Source organism: Adelges cooleyi, unplaced genomic scaffold (genome assembly GCF_023614345.1).
Source record: "Adelges cooleyi isolate 19-005CV unplaced genomic scaffold, UGA_ACOO_1.1 ACOO_flye_CR_arks_rails_tigmint_CR_PRNA_55, whole genome shotgun sequence".
NCBI lineage: Eukaryota > Metazoa > Arthropoda > Insecta > Hemiptera > Adelgidae > Adelges > Adelges cooleyi.
This window is the reverse complement of record NW_026096241.1, coordinates 911,544-927,579: the sequence shown is the minus strand read 5'-3', so window position 1 is coordinate 927,579 and position 16,036 is coordinate 911,544. Positions and strand designations below refer to the sequence as shown.

The 16,036-nt window shown below is 29.3% G+C and overlaps 1 protein-coding gene across 1 annotated transcript; it reads right to left on the bottom strand.

The window, feature by feature from the left end:
• Positions 1-1,908: 1,908 nt before the first annotated feature.
• LOC126842586 (uncharacterized) lies at positions 1,909-5,598 on the bottom strand. The gene is made up of 8 exons (XM_050579627.1): positions 5,485-5,598; positions 5,259-5,396; positions 3,341-3,660; positions 3,152-3,277; positions 2,938-3,091; positions 2,744-2,844; positions 2,561-2,676; positions 1,909-2,481 (listed from the first exon to the last, which is right to left on the bottom strand). The coding sequence occupies exons 2-8, from the start codon at positions 5,383-5,385 to the stop codon at positions 2,064-2,066; spliced, it is 1,362 nt and encodes a 453-aa protein (XP_050435584.1). The 5' UTR covers positions 5,386-5,396; positions 5,485-5,598; the 3' UTR covers positions 1,909-2,063.
• Between the last annotated feature and the right edge of the window lie 10,438 nt (positions 5,599-16,036).

Here is a 16,036-nt window from a genome sequence, read left to right as displayed (position 1 = left end):
TCTTTGGCATAAATTTTTTTTGAAAATGTATTTTATATTCGCATAATAATAATACTTAATATTATCATGCCAATATGAAGATGTTTTTTTTTTTACTAATTTACTATAATACACAGGTTTTTCTGTTCGAATAAAGATCATAGCGATAACGTTTCCTACATTTCTATGTATCATAGTATATTTTCCACAACGTTTTTGTGCCTTTGTAATGGCGTTAACACATATGGACATTCAAAATCGTTCTTGGTAAAACAATTCGCATAAACAGCATTACCATGACCTAAATTTTGTATTTTTTGGCTATAAAAATGAACTTGCGACCGCATGTTTTTGCGCCTAAGTACGAATTTGGAAACATAAATATGTTTTCACATCTGGAAAGTCAAATTCAACAGCGATTCGCACAAACAGAACCGCGATGAACTTTTTTTTTTTAAAATTGTTTTTTGGCTTACAAAAAGAACTGGCGGCAACATGTTTTTGTGCTCAAACAATACAAAAACACATCTGGAAACGAAAATATGTTTCGACAAGCGTTTTTTTCTGAAAAAACCGGTTTTTCGTAAAGTTACAAATTTATAAAAAAAAATTTTAATGTATAAAAAATACAACCCCTCAAATCTAGGGCACAGTATTTTTTCATTCTTCATGTCCTAAATTTCTCCTTTTGTAGTTATGAGCCAACTGGCTAGTCAAAAGTTAAGGCGCTGTCTTATGTACTAGATTTTAAGGCTTTCGTTGTAGACAGTATTGTCTGGAAAAACTTCATGCAGATTGTTATTTTTACATTAAATATGTTGATGATACAACAACCTGGTTTGAACAAATTATAAAACCTCTTTCGTTAAGAAAAGTAAATAACACTTTTTTCGGTTATGTGCCAGAGCTAAGACATGAAAATGTCAAAAAAAAAAATCGATAATAATACAACCCTTGAGTTACACCTTTTGACTTATAATCGGGGTTAATCTCACAAAATCTAGGAACAGTGTACTTTTATTTTCTGGGTCCTATATTTTCCTGTCTGTAATCATGACTTGTGCTAAAAACAAAGGTCTATAAAGAAACATATTACAATTCAGATTCGTTGAAAAAAAGATAAAAGACACAAATTTAGTTTTAACTACAACAATTTGGTGGATAGTGTACAATAGTACATGAACCTGTTCGTTAAATATATATATATATATATATTAAAGCTTAAACCATGCGATATCATATATATTTGACCAGACTGTATTTTTTAATCACACAAAATGAACTATTATTCAATTTTTTATTGATTGGGTAATCCGGTAAAAATGCCTATGTAATTTCATTATTTATACTATCGAGTTCATTGGAAGTGTTTTGATAATACACCTTGTTTGAACAATTTATTAAGATTAAATTTTTAAAATGCAATTGAGCAGCTATTATTTGAAGAGGTTAGACCAAAACTTTGGATATTTAATTAAAACCCTATTCTTCAGTGAGACAAACGGCTTAAATCAGATCGTCATGGCAAATTCTCCATTTGTTAATTTTGCTATCTATTCAAATGCGATACCAAAGATGATATGACTATTGGGTTATACTAATTACAGCATATTTCTTGTTTAAATAACTAGAATTTTGTTTAGTTAACATATAATAAATTTGTGGGCAGGAGGGCGAAAATTACTTATTTAACTTTCTGGTACTTTTCAAATGTAATTCCTGATCTAGTTTATTTCACTCCCATAAATCTATTCAGATGTTCTTCAAAGTTACAGTGGGTACGAATACAAAATAAATTACATCTCGGCGAAATCGTACCGAGTACTTAGGTACTATAAATAAGATGACATAGCGTAGTCAGAATAAGTACATGTACAGTACCCACAAGGGCGTAGGTAGGTACTTACTAAATAAAACATACACGTGTGATTAGATATTTGAATCAAACGGATGTATTTGTTGAATTTAAAACAGTGTATTAATTAATACAAATCGAGTTGTGTGCGCAAACTGGATTATTCCAAAACTCGTGCAATAATAATTAATAAACAAAACAAAAATGAAAAATAATTAAATTTTGAATTTTAGTTGTCATTTGGTGGCCTATACCATCGCGGATGAGAATAGAGAGGGTTCTTTTTCTCGCCAATGAGATTGACGGGCCTGGGATCTCCGGACTTCCACTGTTCGCACCTGAGTTCTGAGCATCCGTGAGTGATAAGATACGTTTCCAGCTTTTTGATTACTCCAGACAGCGAACAAAATTCACACGGGATACCGTCATCTTCTAATTGGATAGCCGTTAGCTTTTCGTTGAAAAACAAGCCAACCAAAGACTCGCTGCCGGGCTTTTCGAGTACGATAGCCATGAAGTTCGCCATGTAGGGGATGATATGCGAAGTTCTGAATAATTGCTGTTCTTTTGGATGTAAGCCTAAGACCTGATGAATCATTGCAATGTTTGACCGGTGCAAGAAGTACATTGGATTGATTGATGTCCCACTGAAAAACAAAATTAAAATATTACAATTAACCCGTTTCCGCTTACGACCGTGAAACAGTACATAAAACTTCAATGTACCTCTTCAAAAACAATAACAGATGCTCGGCCAAACCGCAAGCCATTTTTCCGTTGAAAGCACTTTCACTGATTGAAGTAAATCCCCACCAAAATATTTCATCGATCTGTAACATTATCTGCAAAAATATCGTCGCAATCATTTGCGGTTCTCGCTTGTTTACAATAAGGTACAAAAATGATTACTAAAGCATCTTCTTTTTCAAACAAGTGGCAAGGGATTGCGTTATCATCTTCTGTGATTATTCTATCCTGGCGGCAACATTCCCACGTACCTTTTAGACAACCTAACAACAAATATAAACATTGAAGAGACTGTTTGCTAAAAGCCTCGACATCTAAGGTCATTGGGTGTAAATTACATAGTCTTAATAACTCACTGTAATCAGCATCTTCCTTATCTAACCATAATTTTTCTGAAAATCTTGTGATCAAACTTTTGATATCATCACTGTTTTGATGTTCTTCATATTTCTTTGCAAGATTAGCTTCATATTCTTCGTTTTTTGGATCTTGTTTCCTAGCGTATTCCATCTAGAGCATAAAATTATAATTTATAATGCTTTGATACACACGCAATGTTATATAACGTACCATTAAAAGAAGATCATCGTCTGCGCATGTTGGAATTTTATCAGGAACTCCTCCTTTAAATAGTGCACTCAACAATACTCGGGCACTTTCCACACAACGGTTGTCGCCGTCTGGCGTTGATAATATCTATGATGTATAAATTAAATACTTAGAAACCTATTTTATAGTATGTTTTACGGACAATTTTACCGGGAATTTTTCAGCATCATAATCTTGGTCGCCAAATATTCCTGAAAGCTTAGTCGATAACCTAGATGCGAGACCACCCAATTCCTTTTTGCCTACAGGAAGCAAACCTGTTCCAACACCTGGAACTGATTTCGGATTCCAACTCAAAAATCTTTGAATGTGAACTGGGACCTCTAACTGGGGATTTTCCTCCCGCCTTTTTGCGATGTTTGCTTTAATTTTATCTTGTTTTGCTATCATCAATTCTCTATTTTTCCATTTATCTTCTAATGAGGCTGACCCGTGTCGAAGAAGCAACATAACCCTAGTTACTTCATAACCTATACAATTAGACAGTAAAAACGTTTTTATTCATGCTTAAATATTTTCCACATTTCTATTGACCTTTGAAACTTTAAAGATAACGTTTATGTGTATCAAGTTAGTGTATAGTATGTAAAGTTATGTGCATTTAGAATAACTTGATGAGAATTTCTATTGGTCGACCACCATGTTTGAATAATTACTTATAATTTAAAAATGTAGAACGGGAAGTGTTATGTGGTTGAATATTTAATACTACACTCCACCCTTCTTCCTGTCATAAATTTAAAACCTGAACACCATTTAAAACCGTTTTTCAAAAATGATTATCGGCCAGTAAAAAATATTAAGAGAGTTATTTGTAGTTTAAACGGTTAGTTAAAAAAGGCAAACATTTCAGTACTGTTTTATATTGTAAAATATCATCATAAAGTCACTAAAGTGTCGCCCAAAAAAAAATATATACTTTAATAATAAAATACTAAATAAAATAAATTACTTTAAAAATATATTACTTTCAGATAAATTAAGTGTGTTACGGTTACGTTAAATCATAAAGCTGTATATGAATATATTTTTCTCTAAACCCACTTATACAAGTTAATCATTTTATCGTAACAAACATCTCGCTGGGTTTAATTAATATTTGAATTTTTTTTTTGTCTTTGTTTTTTTTACATAACGTGATCTAAATTTTCCTCAAATTTTTATGTTCCTACCGCCCTCTCAAACTTATTATTTTTATTTCAATTATTGAAACTTAAATGGTAATGCATGCATTTCATTAACTTTTTAAATTGATAATAATGTACTAGAAGTGTTGACTGGTCGATAAAAGTTATTCAGAACTGATTAATAACCAGTCAAAATATTTAGAAATATATTCCTAATTTAAATAGTTAATCAAATATATACGTTATTATATTTTAAGTTTCAAAAGTTTATTTAAAAATAATTAGTTTTGAAAGGGCGAAAAAAAATTTTGAAAAAATTGAGATCACTTTGTATTAAAACACTATGAGAAAAAAAAATTCTTATTCAACCATATTAGATATTGAGTGGTTCACGATAAAATGATCACTCTATATTTTTGGGTTTGCTTAGTTATTTTTTATATCGTTTATAAAGTTGAAAAAAAAATCAAATCAAAATTATTGTTTGTGTGATGTAACAAAACTCTACATTTTATATTAATTTTGAGACTTAAAAAAAAAAAAATAGAATGAATAATTATTCAAGTGCTTGAAATACATTTTAAAAAATGATTCAAGTGCAGAAAACAGTATTTAAAAAAAAAAAATTCTGAGATGATTAAATTAAAATGGAAAAATACAAGCTAACGGCTACTATGAATTTTATTTTTAATGAAATATTTTTTTTTAAATACCCACAACGAGAGCCGTTATTAATTTTCAAAAGAAGTAACCAACTTTGGTTTCAAGAGCTTTAGACAATTTTAAAACGTTACAGTACTTTACTTTTGAAAAATATAAGCGGTTACGAGTAAATATCTTTTTTTATGAATTTTAATAGATTTATTTGTTTTTTTTTTCATATTTATTATTTGATTATAATTCTGCCTGACAACATTAAACCTTAGTTAAGCGATACTCACCAGGTAATAGTGAAATTTCTGCCCCTACGTCGCAGTATCGGGTTTTCGAGCAAAGGAACGGATAATCTAATGAATCGACTATGGCCACTGCCAACAACAAAGATACCAAGCACAAGTACTTCCCCATTGTATCAGGTGCTATGAAAATAAAAAAAATATTCAAATTAATACCGGATGACAACGATCAGCAGTTTCACAATAATGTTTAAATAATTTCATAAGTTACCTTTAAAATCGCCAAAATGTATAACAAAGTATAAAGTTTACAAAGAAGTACAATATAATAGTTACAACGAAAATTGCCACTATTGTAATATGTGATTTCTATCGTCCTCCGACATGGCTTAATATAAGCAAAAGTCAGTTGGAAAAATATATTAAATAACTGCGATTATAGTTTTAAGGCGAAAACGTGTATTCTCAAATATGCCTTTAAGCAAATAACTTAATGGCTTTTAAGCAAATAATAATAGGTGCTCACATTTGAAAAACAAGCACACGAGCCGTGCGATTTTCGGAAAATATTTGGTTTACAAGTGTGTTTTTGTTTTTGCTATTCGCCTAAAGATCACAGCGATGACGTTATCTTATATTTTTGTATATTTTCCACAACATGTTTGTGCCTTAAACACACATCTGGACAGTCTAAATCAACAACGATTCGCACAAGCAGCACAGCGATGACCTAAATTATTTTTTATTTGGTTATCAAAAAGAACTTGCGGCAACATGTTTTGTTTCGTGTTCAAATAATACTAAAAACACATTTGGAAACCAAAAAATGTTTTCGACAAGCGTTTTTTTTCTCTGAAAAACAAGTTTTTTGTAAAGCAAATTCGGCGTTTATCTAACAAAATTTAGGACACAATATTTCATTATTTTCCTGGTCCTATATTACCCTGTCTGTAATTATTTGCCAACACAGTCAAGTCAAAAGTTAAGAGGATACCGCATTTACCAATTTTTAATAATTTTTTTATACAGATCTACTATAATACACAGGTTTTCCTATTCGCATAAAGACCACAGTGATGATGTATCCCACATTTGTGTTTATCATAGTATTCTTTCCACAACATGTTTCTGGCTTGGTAATGCCTTTAACACGTGTGGACATTCAAAATCGTTTTTGGTAAAACGACAACAATTCGCTTAAACAATACCGCCATAACCTGAATTCTTATTTTTTTGGCTATTAAAAAACCGCGACCGCATATTTATTGTGCCTAAATACACATTTGGAAACAAAAATATATTTTCAACGAGCATTTTTTTTTTGTCGAAAGAACACATTTTTCGTAACGTCACAAATTAATGGAAAAAAAAAATAGATAAAAATACAACCCTTCAGTTACACTTTTTAATTTTAAATCGGGGTTAATTTAACAAATTCTAGGAACAGTATTGTTTTATTTTATGGGTCCTATTATTCCCTGTCTATAATTATGTCTTGTGTTAAACAAAGGTCTAAAAAGAAACATACTACAATTCAGATTCGTTAAAAAAAAGATAAAAGACAGAAATTTAGTTTTAATTACAACAATTTGGTGGATAGTGTACAAGTACATGAAACCTGTTCGTTAAATATATACCTACATTCAAGTTTAATCACGGCGAAATCATATTTTTGGCCAGACTGTATTTTTTAATCCCACACGATGAACTATTATTCAATTTTTTATTGATTGGGTCTTCTTCTTGAATTTCCTATCCGTTTCGAATGTTGGAAACCATAATAGATATTGCTTCTCTTATACATTCAAAATATTTAAATATTTCAGACATTTTTACGAATTCACCTCTGGCCATCTCAATCCGGGATTTAACTTCCATCCCATGTTCCCAGTCCTCATTTACCCATGTACCGAGATTTCTATACTTTTGAACCTTTTCTATTTGCTATCCCCTAATTAACAGCTTTTCTCTTACAGTTTGTTTTTTCGAAATTACCATATATTTGGTTTTATTAATATTTAGAGACAACCCAAAACTTTCGCTTGTGTCCACTATTCTATCTACAATTTTTTGGAGGCTTGACGTATTATCCGTGAATACAACTGTAGCATCAGCGTATCTTATGTTGTTAATGCATTCCCCATTTACTTTTATGCCCTCATTAACTTCATCCAAAGCTTCTCGAAGTATGAATTCAGAATATAGGTGAAATAAAAGTGGTGACAGGACGCATCTCTGTATCACTCCTCTTTTTATTGGAATATCGTTTGACATCTCTGTTTCTACTCGTAAAGCAGAAGTTTGGTTCCAGTATAAATTACTTATTATACTCAAGTCTTGATCGTCAATTCCAGTGACTTCTATTATTTTTAAAAGTTTATCGTGTTCAACTCTATCGAATGCCTTTTGATAGTCAATGAGACAAGCATACACATCGTGATTGACATCCCTAGCCCTTCGAATTAACACTTGTAAGCTAAAGATGGCCTCTCTTGTACAAACTGAATTTCTAAACCCGAACTGTGTACTACTCATTTGAGTTTCGCATTTTTTTTTAAATTCTCTGATGTATGATTTTTAAAAAGATCTTTGATAAGTGGCTCATAAGACTAATAGTGCGAAAGTCATTACAATGTTTAGCGCTAGGTCTTTTAGGGAGTGCTACGAATGTAGATTTTAGCCATTGTGTGGGTAATTTTCCAGCACATTGATTGGGTAATCCGGTAAAAATGTCAATGTAGTTTTTGTTAGTTAAATTAGTTTGTTAGTTTAATTATTTGAAGAAGTTAGACCAAAACCTTGGATATTTAATTAAAACCCTATTCTTCAGTAAGACAATCGGCTTAAATCAGATTGTTATGGCAAATTCTCCATTTGTTAATTTTGCTATCTTTTCAAATGCGATACCAAAGATGATATGGCTAATGGGTTATACTAATTACAGCATATTTCTTGTTTAAATAACTAGAATTTTGTTTAGTTAACATATAATAAATTTGTGGGGGGTAAAAAATTACTTATTTAATTGCGACCGCATATTTTTGTGTCTAAATACACAAGCATAAGCACAGTTCGGTTAAAATATATCCGGTTGCTTTGTTCAAATAGTCTTTAAATGCGAGTTTTATACACACATTTCGAAATCAAGTAACGAGTCGTGCGATTTACAAAAAATATTTGCTTTACATGGGTTTTTTTTTTTAATTTACTCTAACACACAGGTTTTTCTAAATCACCACGGTAATGTTATTCTACATTTTTGTGTATCATAGTATATTTTGCACAGCATGTTTGGGCCGTAAACACATCTGCATACTTGATAACACTACTAAATCGTTTTTTTTTTTAAACAACAACAGTTGGCATAAACAGCACCGCTTTGACTTAAATTATTCGTCTACGGTCAAAGTGTAATTTTCCCCTATTTTTGACGTTTTCATGTCTTTGCTCTGGCACATAACCGAAAAAAGCGTTATCAAAAATGCGTTCTTTACAAAACCGTTACAGGGGGTAGGAGATAGGGTTGGGAGATAGGGGCGGGAGATAGAGGGTGGGATATATGGTTGGAGATAGGGGGTATTAGATAGGGGTGGGAGATAAGAGGTACGTTGTACGTTCAACGTTCAAATTAGAACTAAATGATAAATTCAAAATAAATTAAGGGCCCAAATTCTCTATGTTAAGTTACTTTTGGCCAGATCATATACAAATATAGATTAGTTGTAGAATTATAATGAAAAAAAAATATTCTATGGATCTTCCAGTTACAGCATATGGCCAAGGAGATTAAAAAATTATGTACAATCAAATTTCTGGCTAATATTGTAGTGTTTAATATACTAGCTTGTTACTGTTTTTAATATACTATATCATTATCTATAATCCCACCACTACTCTAAATTTATTCGGTACTTCGACGAGACATGAAAATGCTCTTTCGTGGTTGCAGACTCGGCTGAAAAACTTTTTTTTTGTTTTTCCTAAATATTAAAAATGTTAGACTACAGATCTGTGAGGAAATTGTACAATATGTTATAGCCGCATACTAGATCTACCTTTGGTCTAATTTTCATACATAAACCCCTAAAACTTTGCATGAAAAAATACCCACCCCTTCTGGGAGAAAGGGTGAACGATAATTGTGAACTTCTCAATACCTCACTGGTTTTAATTAATAATTGAATTTACTTTTTCCATGTTTTTTTACATGTGATCTCAATCTCTCAAATTGGTTTTTTTGTTTTTACCCCCCTCGCAGATTAATTTTTTTGATAGCAACTTTTGAAACTTAAACGGTAACGCATACATTTCATTAACTTTTTTAATCGAGAATAATGCGCTAAAAATTTGTATTGGTCGATAACCCATTTTGGATAACTATTTTTGAAGTTTCAAGTTTAGAGTAAGAGGAATGGTGGAGTAGAGTATTATTTTCATCAGCGCGCATTTCCCAACCGCACTCCCTTCCCATCCTAACATTTAAACTCTTTTAAGTTTAAAAATAGTTGTCCAAATTTGGTTATCGACCAGTCAACATTTTTAGCACGTTATTTTCAGTTTAAAAAGTTAATAAAATGTATACGTTTCCGTTTAAGTTTGAAAGTTGCTATTAAACAAATTAAGTTGAGAGGGGAGTAAAACAAAAAAAAATTGTGAAAAATTGAGATCACATTGTATAAAAACAACATGTAAAAAAAAAATTTTAATTTCTTGTTAAAAAAAACCCGAGCGTACTTATATTACATAAGTGTAATCACTTTATGTGAATTTCACTTACTTAAAATGTGTCACAATGATTACAAGGTTGAAAAATGATAGCACTGTTATCTAATTATCTCTTAAGCTGGCGTGATGCCTACATAATATACAAGACAGTATGGCCAAACAGTGAAATAGTTAATAAAAATCCAATATTTCAGACTTCAAACACTATATATATATATAATATAGATTGCTTAATTATAATGTAACATTTGCACCATTTTGTGTAAAATAGGTATTAACTATATTATTCATCATACAATGTGTTTTATAAAATATCACAAGATAATAAATCTGCACACATAGCGCATTTGGATTCTTTTAATTATTCGAGTTAAGTCTTATGTTCAAAATAAGCTAACGATACATTTTATTCCTTAATTTTTGTATAGTTTTTTTATGGAAAACGATTTTTCCATAATGACAGTTGCAGCGTTAAGAATAACACACACCTGTCTGGGTATAATATACTTTTTTGTTTGAACTTATTTAACTTTTTTTCGAAGGTATCTTCAATGCTTTATTGCATTATTTAAAGCTCCTATGGCTGGTACAAGCAAAATTTACAAACAATACCTTTGTATAAATGGTGTGGTTCGTTGTTTATCGAATAACAAGTGTTTTTTTTTCAACATATTTTTTTGTGTAGGTACCTGTATTGAAATGTTTGAACTGTTGCCCTGGTTTTCAAATAATTATAGCGAATAACAGCTATTTTGTACTTTAAGATATTGTCTATTAAATTATCCTAATGTAATTATTTATAATTATCACTTAATATTACATTTAATTTACAACCATTAACCGGAACTTAATTATTTTAAATGAAAAAAATCGTTTAAGAAAAGAACGGGAATGTTCGATCAAGCTGTTACAATTAAATAATACCTAATTTAAACATTTTTATGCATACATTTATTGTTTTACTATAACTTTTATTTATTATAATTTCCAGAAGGAGTTCTTTATTTCTTGTTTTTCTTTATTTAAATCATTTTTAATTCTAATTAAATTTTCTGCATCGTACAAAATTGAACGATACGCTTTGTATTGCTTAACAATGTAAACAAAAGACAATATAATACAATAACAATATTGTTAGCATCACATATTTTTTGAAGTATTTTACACGTTATACACATTTTATAATATTACAATTTTTATGTTCGTGGCCAACAAGTTGTTTTAATATTATTGTTTTTGAACGTTTGAATTTGCTTGCATAATAATAGCATATCGTTACAAATTTAAAAGCGAAACAATTTTTTTATAAAATCCAATAACAATAATACTTAAACAAATATTTTTTCACCTTTTATGTCTGGTATTCTAGTTTAATTCAATCCGACACTACACTAGTCTTAAATAAGGAGTTTAATATAGGCAATTATCAGAAAAAAAAAATAAAACTTATTTGATATACTCAATGAAAGAGTGGAGACATGATTCGATTACAGAACTTACGTTAACTTACGTTAACTTCATACCAGAAATGCGAATAGTAAGTCTGAACAGTTTAAACGAAGCACAAAATAAACCAGCACAGTAATAAACAGATAAATCCATGTTTCTTGTTTTAATTTTATGCCTAAAAAATGCAATAGATAATGCATTAGAAAGTTTCATATTATCTATAGTAACTTCTACTACATCAAAGTATATACAAACACACTAAGATTGAATGAACACATTGTAAGAAGTCGAATAAACAGATATTGTGCGTAGTTCTAAAATATGGAATTTGAAAAATTCAAGCTCTTAAAATTCCTAGTAAAAATAAGCGCTGTACAAATTTCAGAATTTTAAGTTCAAATCCTAAAAATTTATAGCTTCTTCATTATAGCACTTTTCTGTGGAATACCAAACTATGAAGTTACTTATACATCATAAAAAAAAAAAATATTATGAGATTTGAGTCGGCATGCAAATTCAATGAAATTCATAAAATTTGGAATTTGTTTTTCAATTTTGGCTACTTAAAAATCTTTTTTTTTTAAGAATACTATGAAAACGTCCCCTCAAATTAATTGCTTTGTTATATTCTAGGTGTGAATCATAAAAACACATGTTGGTTTTTTTCGTATTAGCTTATCGCTTAGTTAGTTCAGAAGGTAAAATATTCAGCAGTTGTTTTATTTGTTATTATGATACATAGACCATAGCTGTAACTACATATTATTGTTTACTATTACTAAAAAAAAAATGGTTATTTTAATTGAGTCACAACAGATGTCCATTTGGTATTATTTTTTTATTCCAAGATTATAGTAATATAATAATATTATTAGTAAAATTCGACTACAACATGGAATGAAAGAACTACTCAGAGCCACAACAGATGCAGTACAACGGCTAGGCTAAACATCCTAGACATACAAATCTAAAAGATGAAATACATATACCCATCACGCACCCACTACTAGTCAACTTATTACCTACACAATGTGTTATCATTTTTTAATTTTAATTTGTATCTACTTGCCTTTTTTTTATCATATAAGTTATATTTCTTTTTAATTTTATATCGTGTTATGTCAAATTGTTAATGTTGTATTTAAGCCATACGAAATAGTAATAATTATTAGTCACAACAAATTGCAACAAAACAATTATTAAATAAAATTTTATCGCTATAATAGGAAAATAAAATAAAGGTCATTAATCTAAATACATACACATGCAACACCCTTTTATATCTAATAACTAATATTCTACTTCTTAAACTTGCGTTTCAATTTTAGCTAAATCATTGATTGCAAATACTAGTTAATAATTTTTTTTACATTTTATAAAGTGGTTTTCCACAGTTTTCTCTTAAACTAATTTGGTTTTGACGTTTGTTTTTTCAAATGTTTCAACTATGTTACAATAACTAAGGCGAATAACTATTTTGAACGTTAAGATACAAAGTTATTATATTAATTTGTCCCAGTAAATATTTTTATAATTATTACCTATTATTACATTTGATTCGACTGTACAGAACATGTATAAAAATACTATTTTATAAATTGAAACTAATTAAAAAATGTAGATGAGTTAAATTATTATATTCAGTGATCGGAAAATATGAAGACAACGATAAAAAAGTGTGTTATCTAGAATATAGGACAGACGTAGGTAAAGAAAACATTTTAATAAGCATCGTTATAGGTGTTAATACAGAATTATTATTTACTATAATATCTGTAACAATATGGTAAACCTAGTATCATGCCATCAAAATCAAATAATAAAACAATATATAGCCATAAAACCATTTGAATTCTATGAAAACTGTATTTGTTATGTACATCAGTTCTCTCAAGGTAAAAACTTAAAAAATTGAGTCGTTAACAGTTATTTGTATTTTGTCTAGAAGATACATTTATCGTTGGATTTTTTTGACAAAGTGGCGGAAAGAGTAGGGCGTGAACAATTGAATCCAAGTGGTCTAGAAGTCTGTTATCGTCATCTTGAATAAAGCATATTTTTCTTAAGTAAACACAAGAACTCATAGTATTATAGGCAATCTAAATAAATATGACGAATGCAAATCTAACCAACAAAAGGCTACCAGATCACCACTAACAGCATCAGTGTTTTTTTTAGTTTCTTTGTGTTCAGCATATCAAACATAAAAAAAAGTAAGCGATATTTTAAATTATTTTAGTATGAAAATAGTAGGTATTATGTTTTTCTTTAGATTTTAAAAATCTTTTTTCTCATTGCCGACAAAAAACCGACAACATATTTATGTATTTTTTTTTCCATGAAAAAGAATTAAAATTTGGTAACATTTTAACGTTCAAACTTTACCATTTTTAATTTTTTACAAAGTATCCAAGTTCTTAACTTTTTTTTTTTGTAGTTTCTAGAGCACTAACAACTTTTGATCATTTTTTATCGTATACCTATATTTTTTCCTATATTTTTAATTTAGTAAATTTAAAAACATTTTATGTCAAATTTTACTGGTCAATAGGATTAGAACAGTATTCGATTTTATAATTTTTTTCTGCTTTCTGCATAACATAATAAAGTAGCCGAAAAACTCAAATCTCTCCACAAGAATTGAAATTGGACCATCCTATGTAGTCTACATTTTGGCCTAAAATAAACCAAAATTGCTTTTACAATTATCCTATAAATTAAACGACATTGTCAAAATTTAATTAAAACCTCTTCTTTTTCGTTAATATTTCCTGTACAAAACTCCTTAAAAACAGACCACGTACAATCTTATAAATAAGTACATCTTTGGCAAACATTTAAAAAAAAAAAATGTTGTATTCGAATCAATTCCGTTTTTCACCAATGGATGTGTTCCGATTGACGCCAACATTTATTACAATATGTTTTCTAACTAATATTTATTAGTTTAATATGATGACCAGACCAAACCGGAATTTTAATTTGTATACAGATTTGAAATTTCAATTAGACCCTGAGTTTATTGCACGGGCTACCGAGGCCTGGGACAAAGTTCGTCGTGGATTAGAAGAAGGAAATTCAGTCAACCGAAATAAAAAAGCACGTGCTATTTTACTCGATATTACAATAAAGAAAATAAATGAGAAGAAGGCCAAAAATGAATTAAAAACTTCAGAATTTTATGCAGATAACCGACAAGAAACTCTATAGCCTCATCAATTTTTTCATGGAGGACGTAAAAAATAATTTATAAAACAAAAGTATTGATGATTTGTAAATTATAATTCATTCAGTTTTGTTTGATTGAAGCTTCATTGTTTATTTTTACATAATAAACTGTATTATATTAAAAATCGTTTTTAATATTTTAATTTGTCACGTTAAGTTAAACAATACACACGGCATATATGCCGTCAATTGGATTTACTATGTTTGGCCAAAACAATAATTTATTATGTATTGATGATTTAAGGCCAATTTCAAACGTTGTCTGACCGTCAACAAAGAAAAAAGATTTGTCTCAATTCCTCTTCTTATCTTTGATTAAATATAATATTATTCTATGTAACATGATAAAATAAAAAATGATTGAAAAACAAGTTGGAAATGAACAATGCGATCAAATATGTTTACAGAATTAAAATCCTAAGTAGACGTAAATTGATCAGGATTTTAGATGTAAATATGTTTCTTGTATCACCAAAATGGTTTTAACTCATAGAAAAAATTGTACACTTTAACAAACACTGTAATACACTAAAGCTTAACCTGAAATGAAATTGATATGGTCGACATTAGGTTAACTTTTTTTTTAACTTAAGTTGTTTTATTTATTTTTTAATTTATCCGCATCGAAGCTAGAAAACTTTTACTCCATCATATCCTAATACTTCCGCCCTAATTACTCTAACGTGTGTCAAATTCAAGGGTCCAGATATTCTTCATAATAAGTTCCTATCCGATAATTATCATAAAAGTGTTAGCAAGTTCACTTATTAAATTTAAAATCTGAAGCCCTCTCTTTAACGTATTATGTTGTCAGACTTATAATCTAAAACTTACATGGTTTTGTATAAATAACTTATTATTTTTTTTTATTAGGCATCGCTAGAAACTACATACAGCTAGATGTGCAGACTATACATACAAGACCCTTTAAAATCTATAATAATTAATATTTTACTTCTTAAACTTGCATTTCAATTTTAGTCAAATCATTGATTGCAAATTCTATTTATAATCAGTGGTTAAATCTTTTGCTAAGCCAGCGATACATTTTATAAAGTTGTTTTCTAGAATTTTTGTATAGTTTTATTTTTATTATTCTGGCACGCAAAAATTTCATACAATACCATAATTTTATGCCTTAAAATGTGAAAAAAGCTATAAAAAAAATTTTGTACCACAAAATAAATTGTTTCAAAATATGTTTTTTCTAACTACAGTTTGTACTCTATACAGAGTGTTTCCCTCCACGTTGGCCCTGATATGAGTACATAAAAGGCACAGGGAAAAACATAAAAGTCCCTTTTTCTGAAATCTAAGAAAAACCAGTTTAATAAATGCAAAAAAATGATTAAAACAATTGATCTATCATTGATTTTAATCAAAAAGACATGTCTGTTTTTCGCTGTACCTTTTATTCAACT

Coding starts and splice junctions, on each gene's coding strand:
- LOC126842586 (XM_050579627.1), bottom strand. CDS start 5,385: ATGGGGAAGTACTTGTGCTTGGTATCTTTGTTGTTGGCAGTGGCCATA. Junction 2,845..2,937: donor TAAGGAAGATGCTGATTACA/GTGAGTTATTAA, acceptor ATTTGTTGTTAG/GTTGTCTAAAAGGTACGTGG. Junction 2,482..2,560: donor CTGTTATTGTTTTTGAAGAG/GTACATTGAAGT, acceptor TTTGTTTTTCAG/TGGGACATCAATCAATCCAA.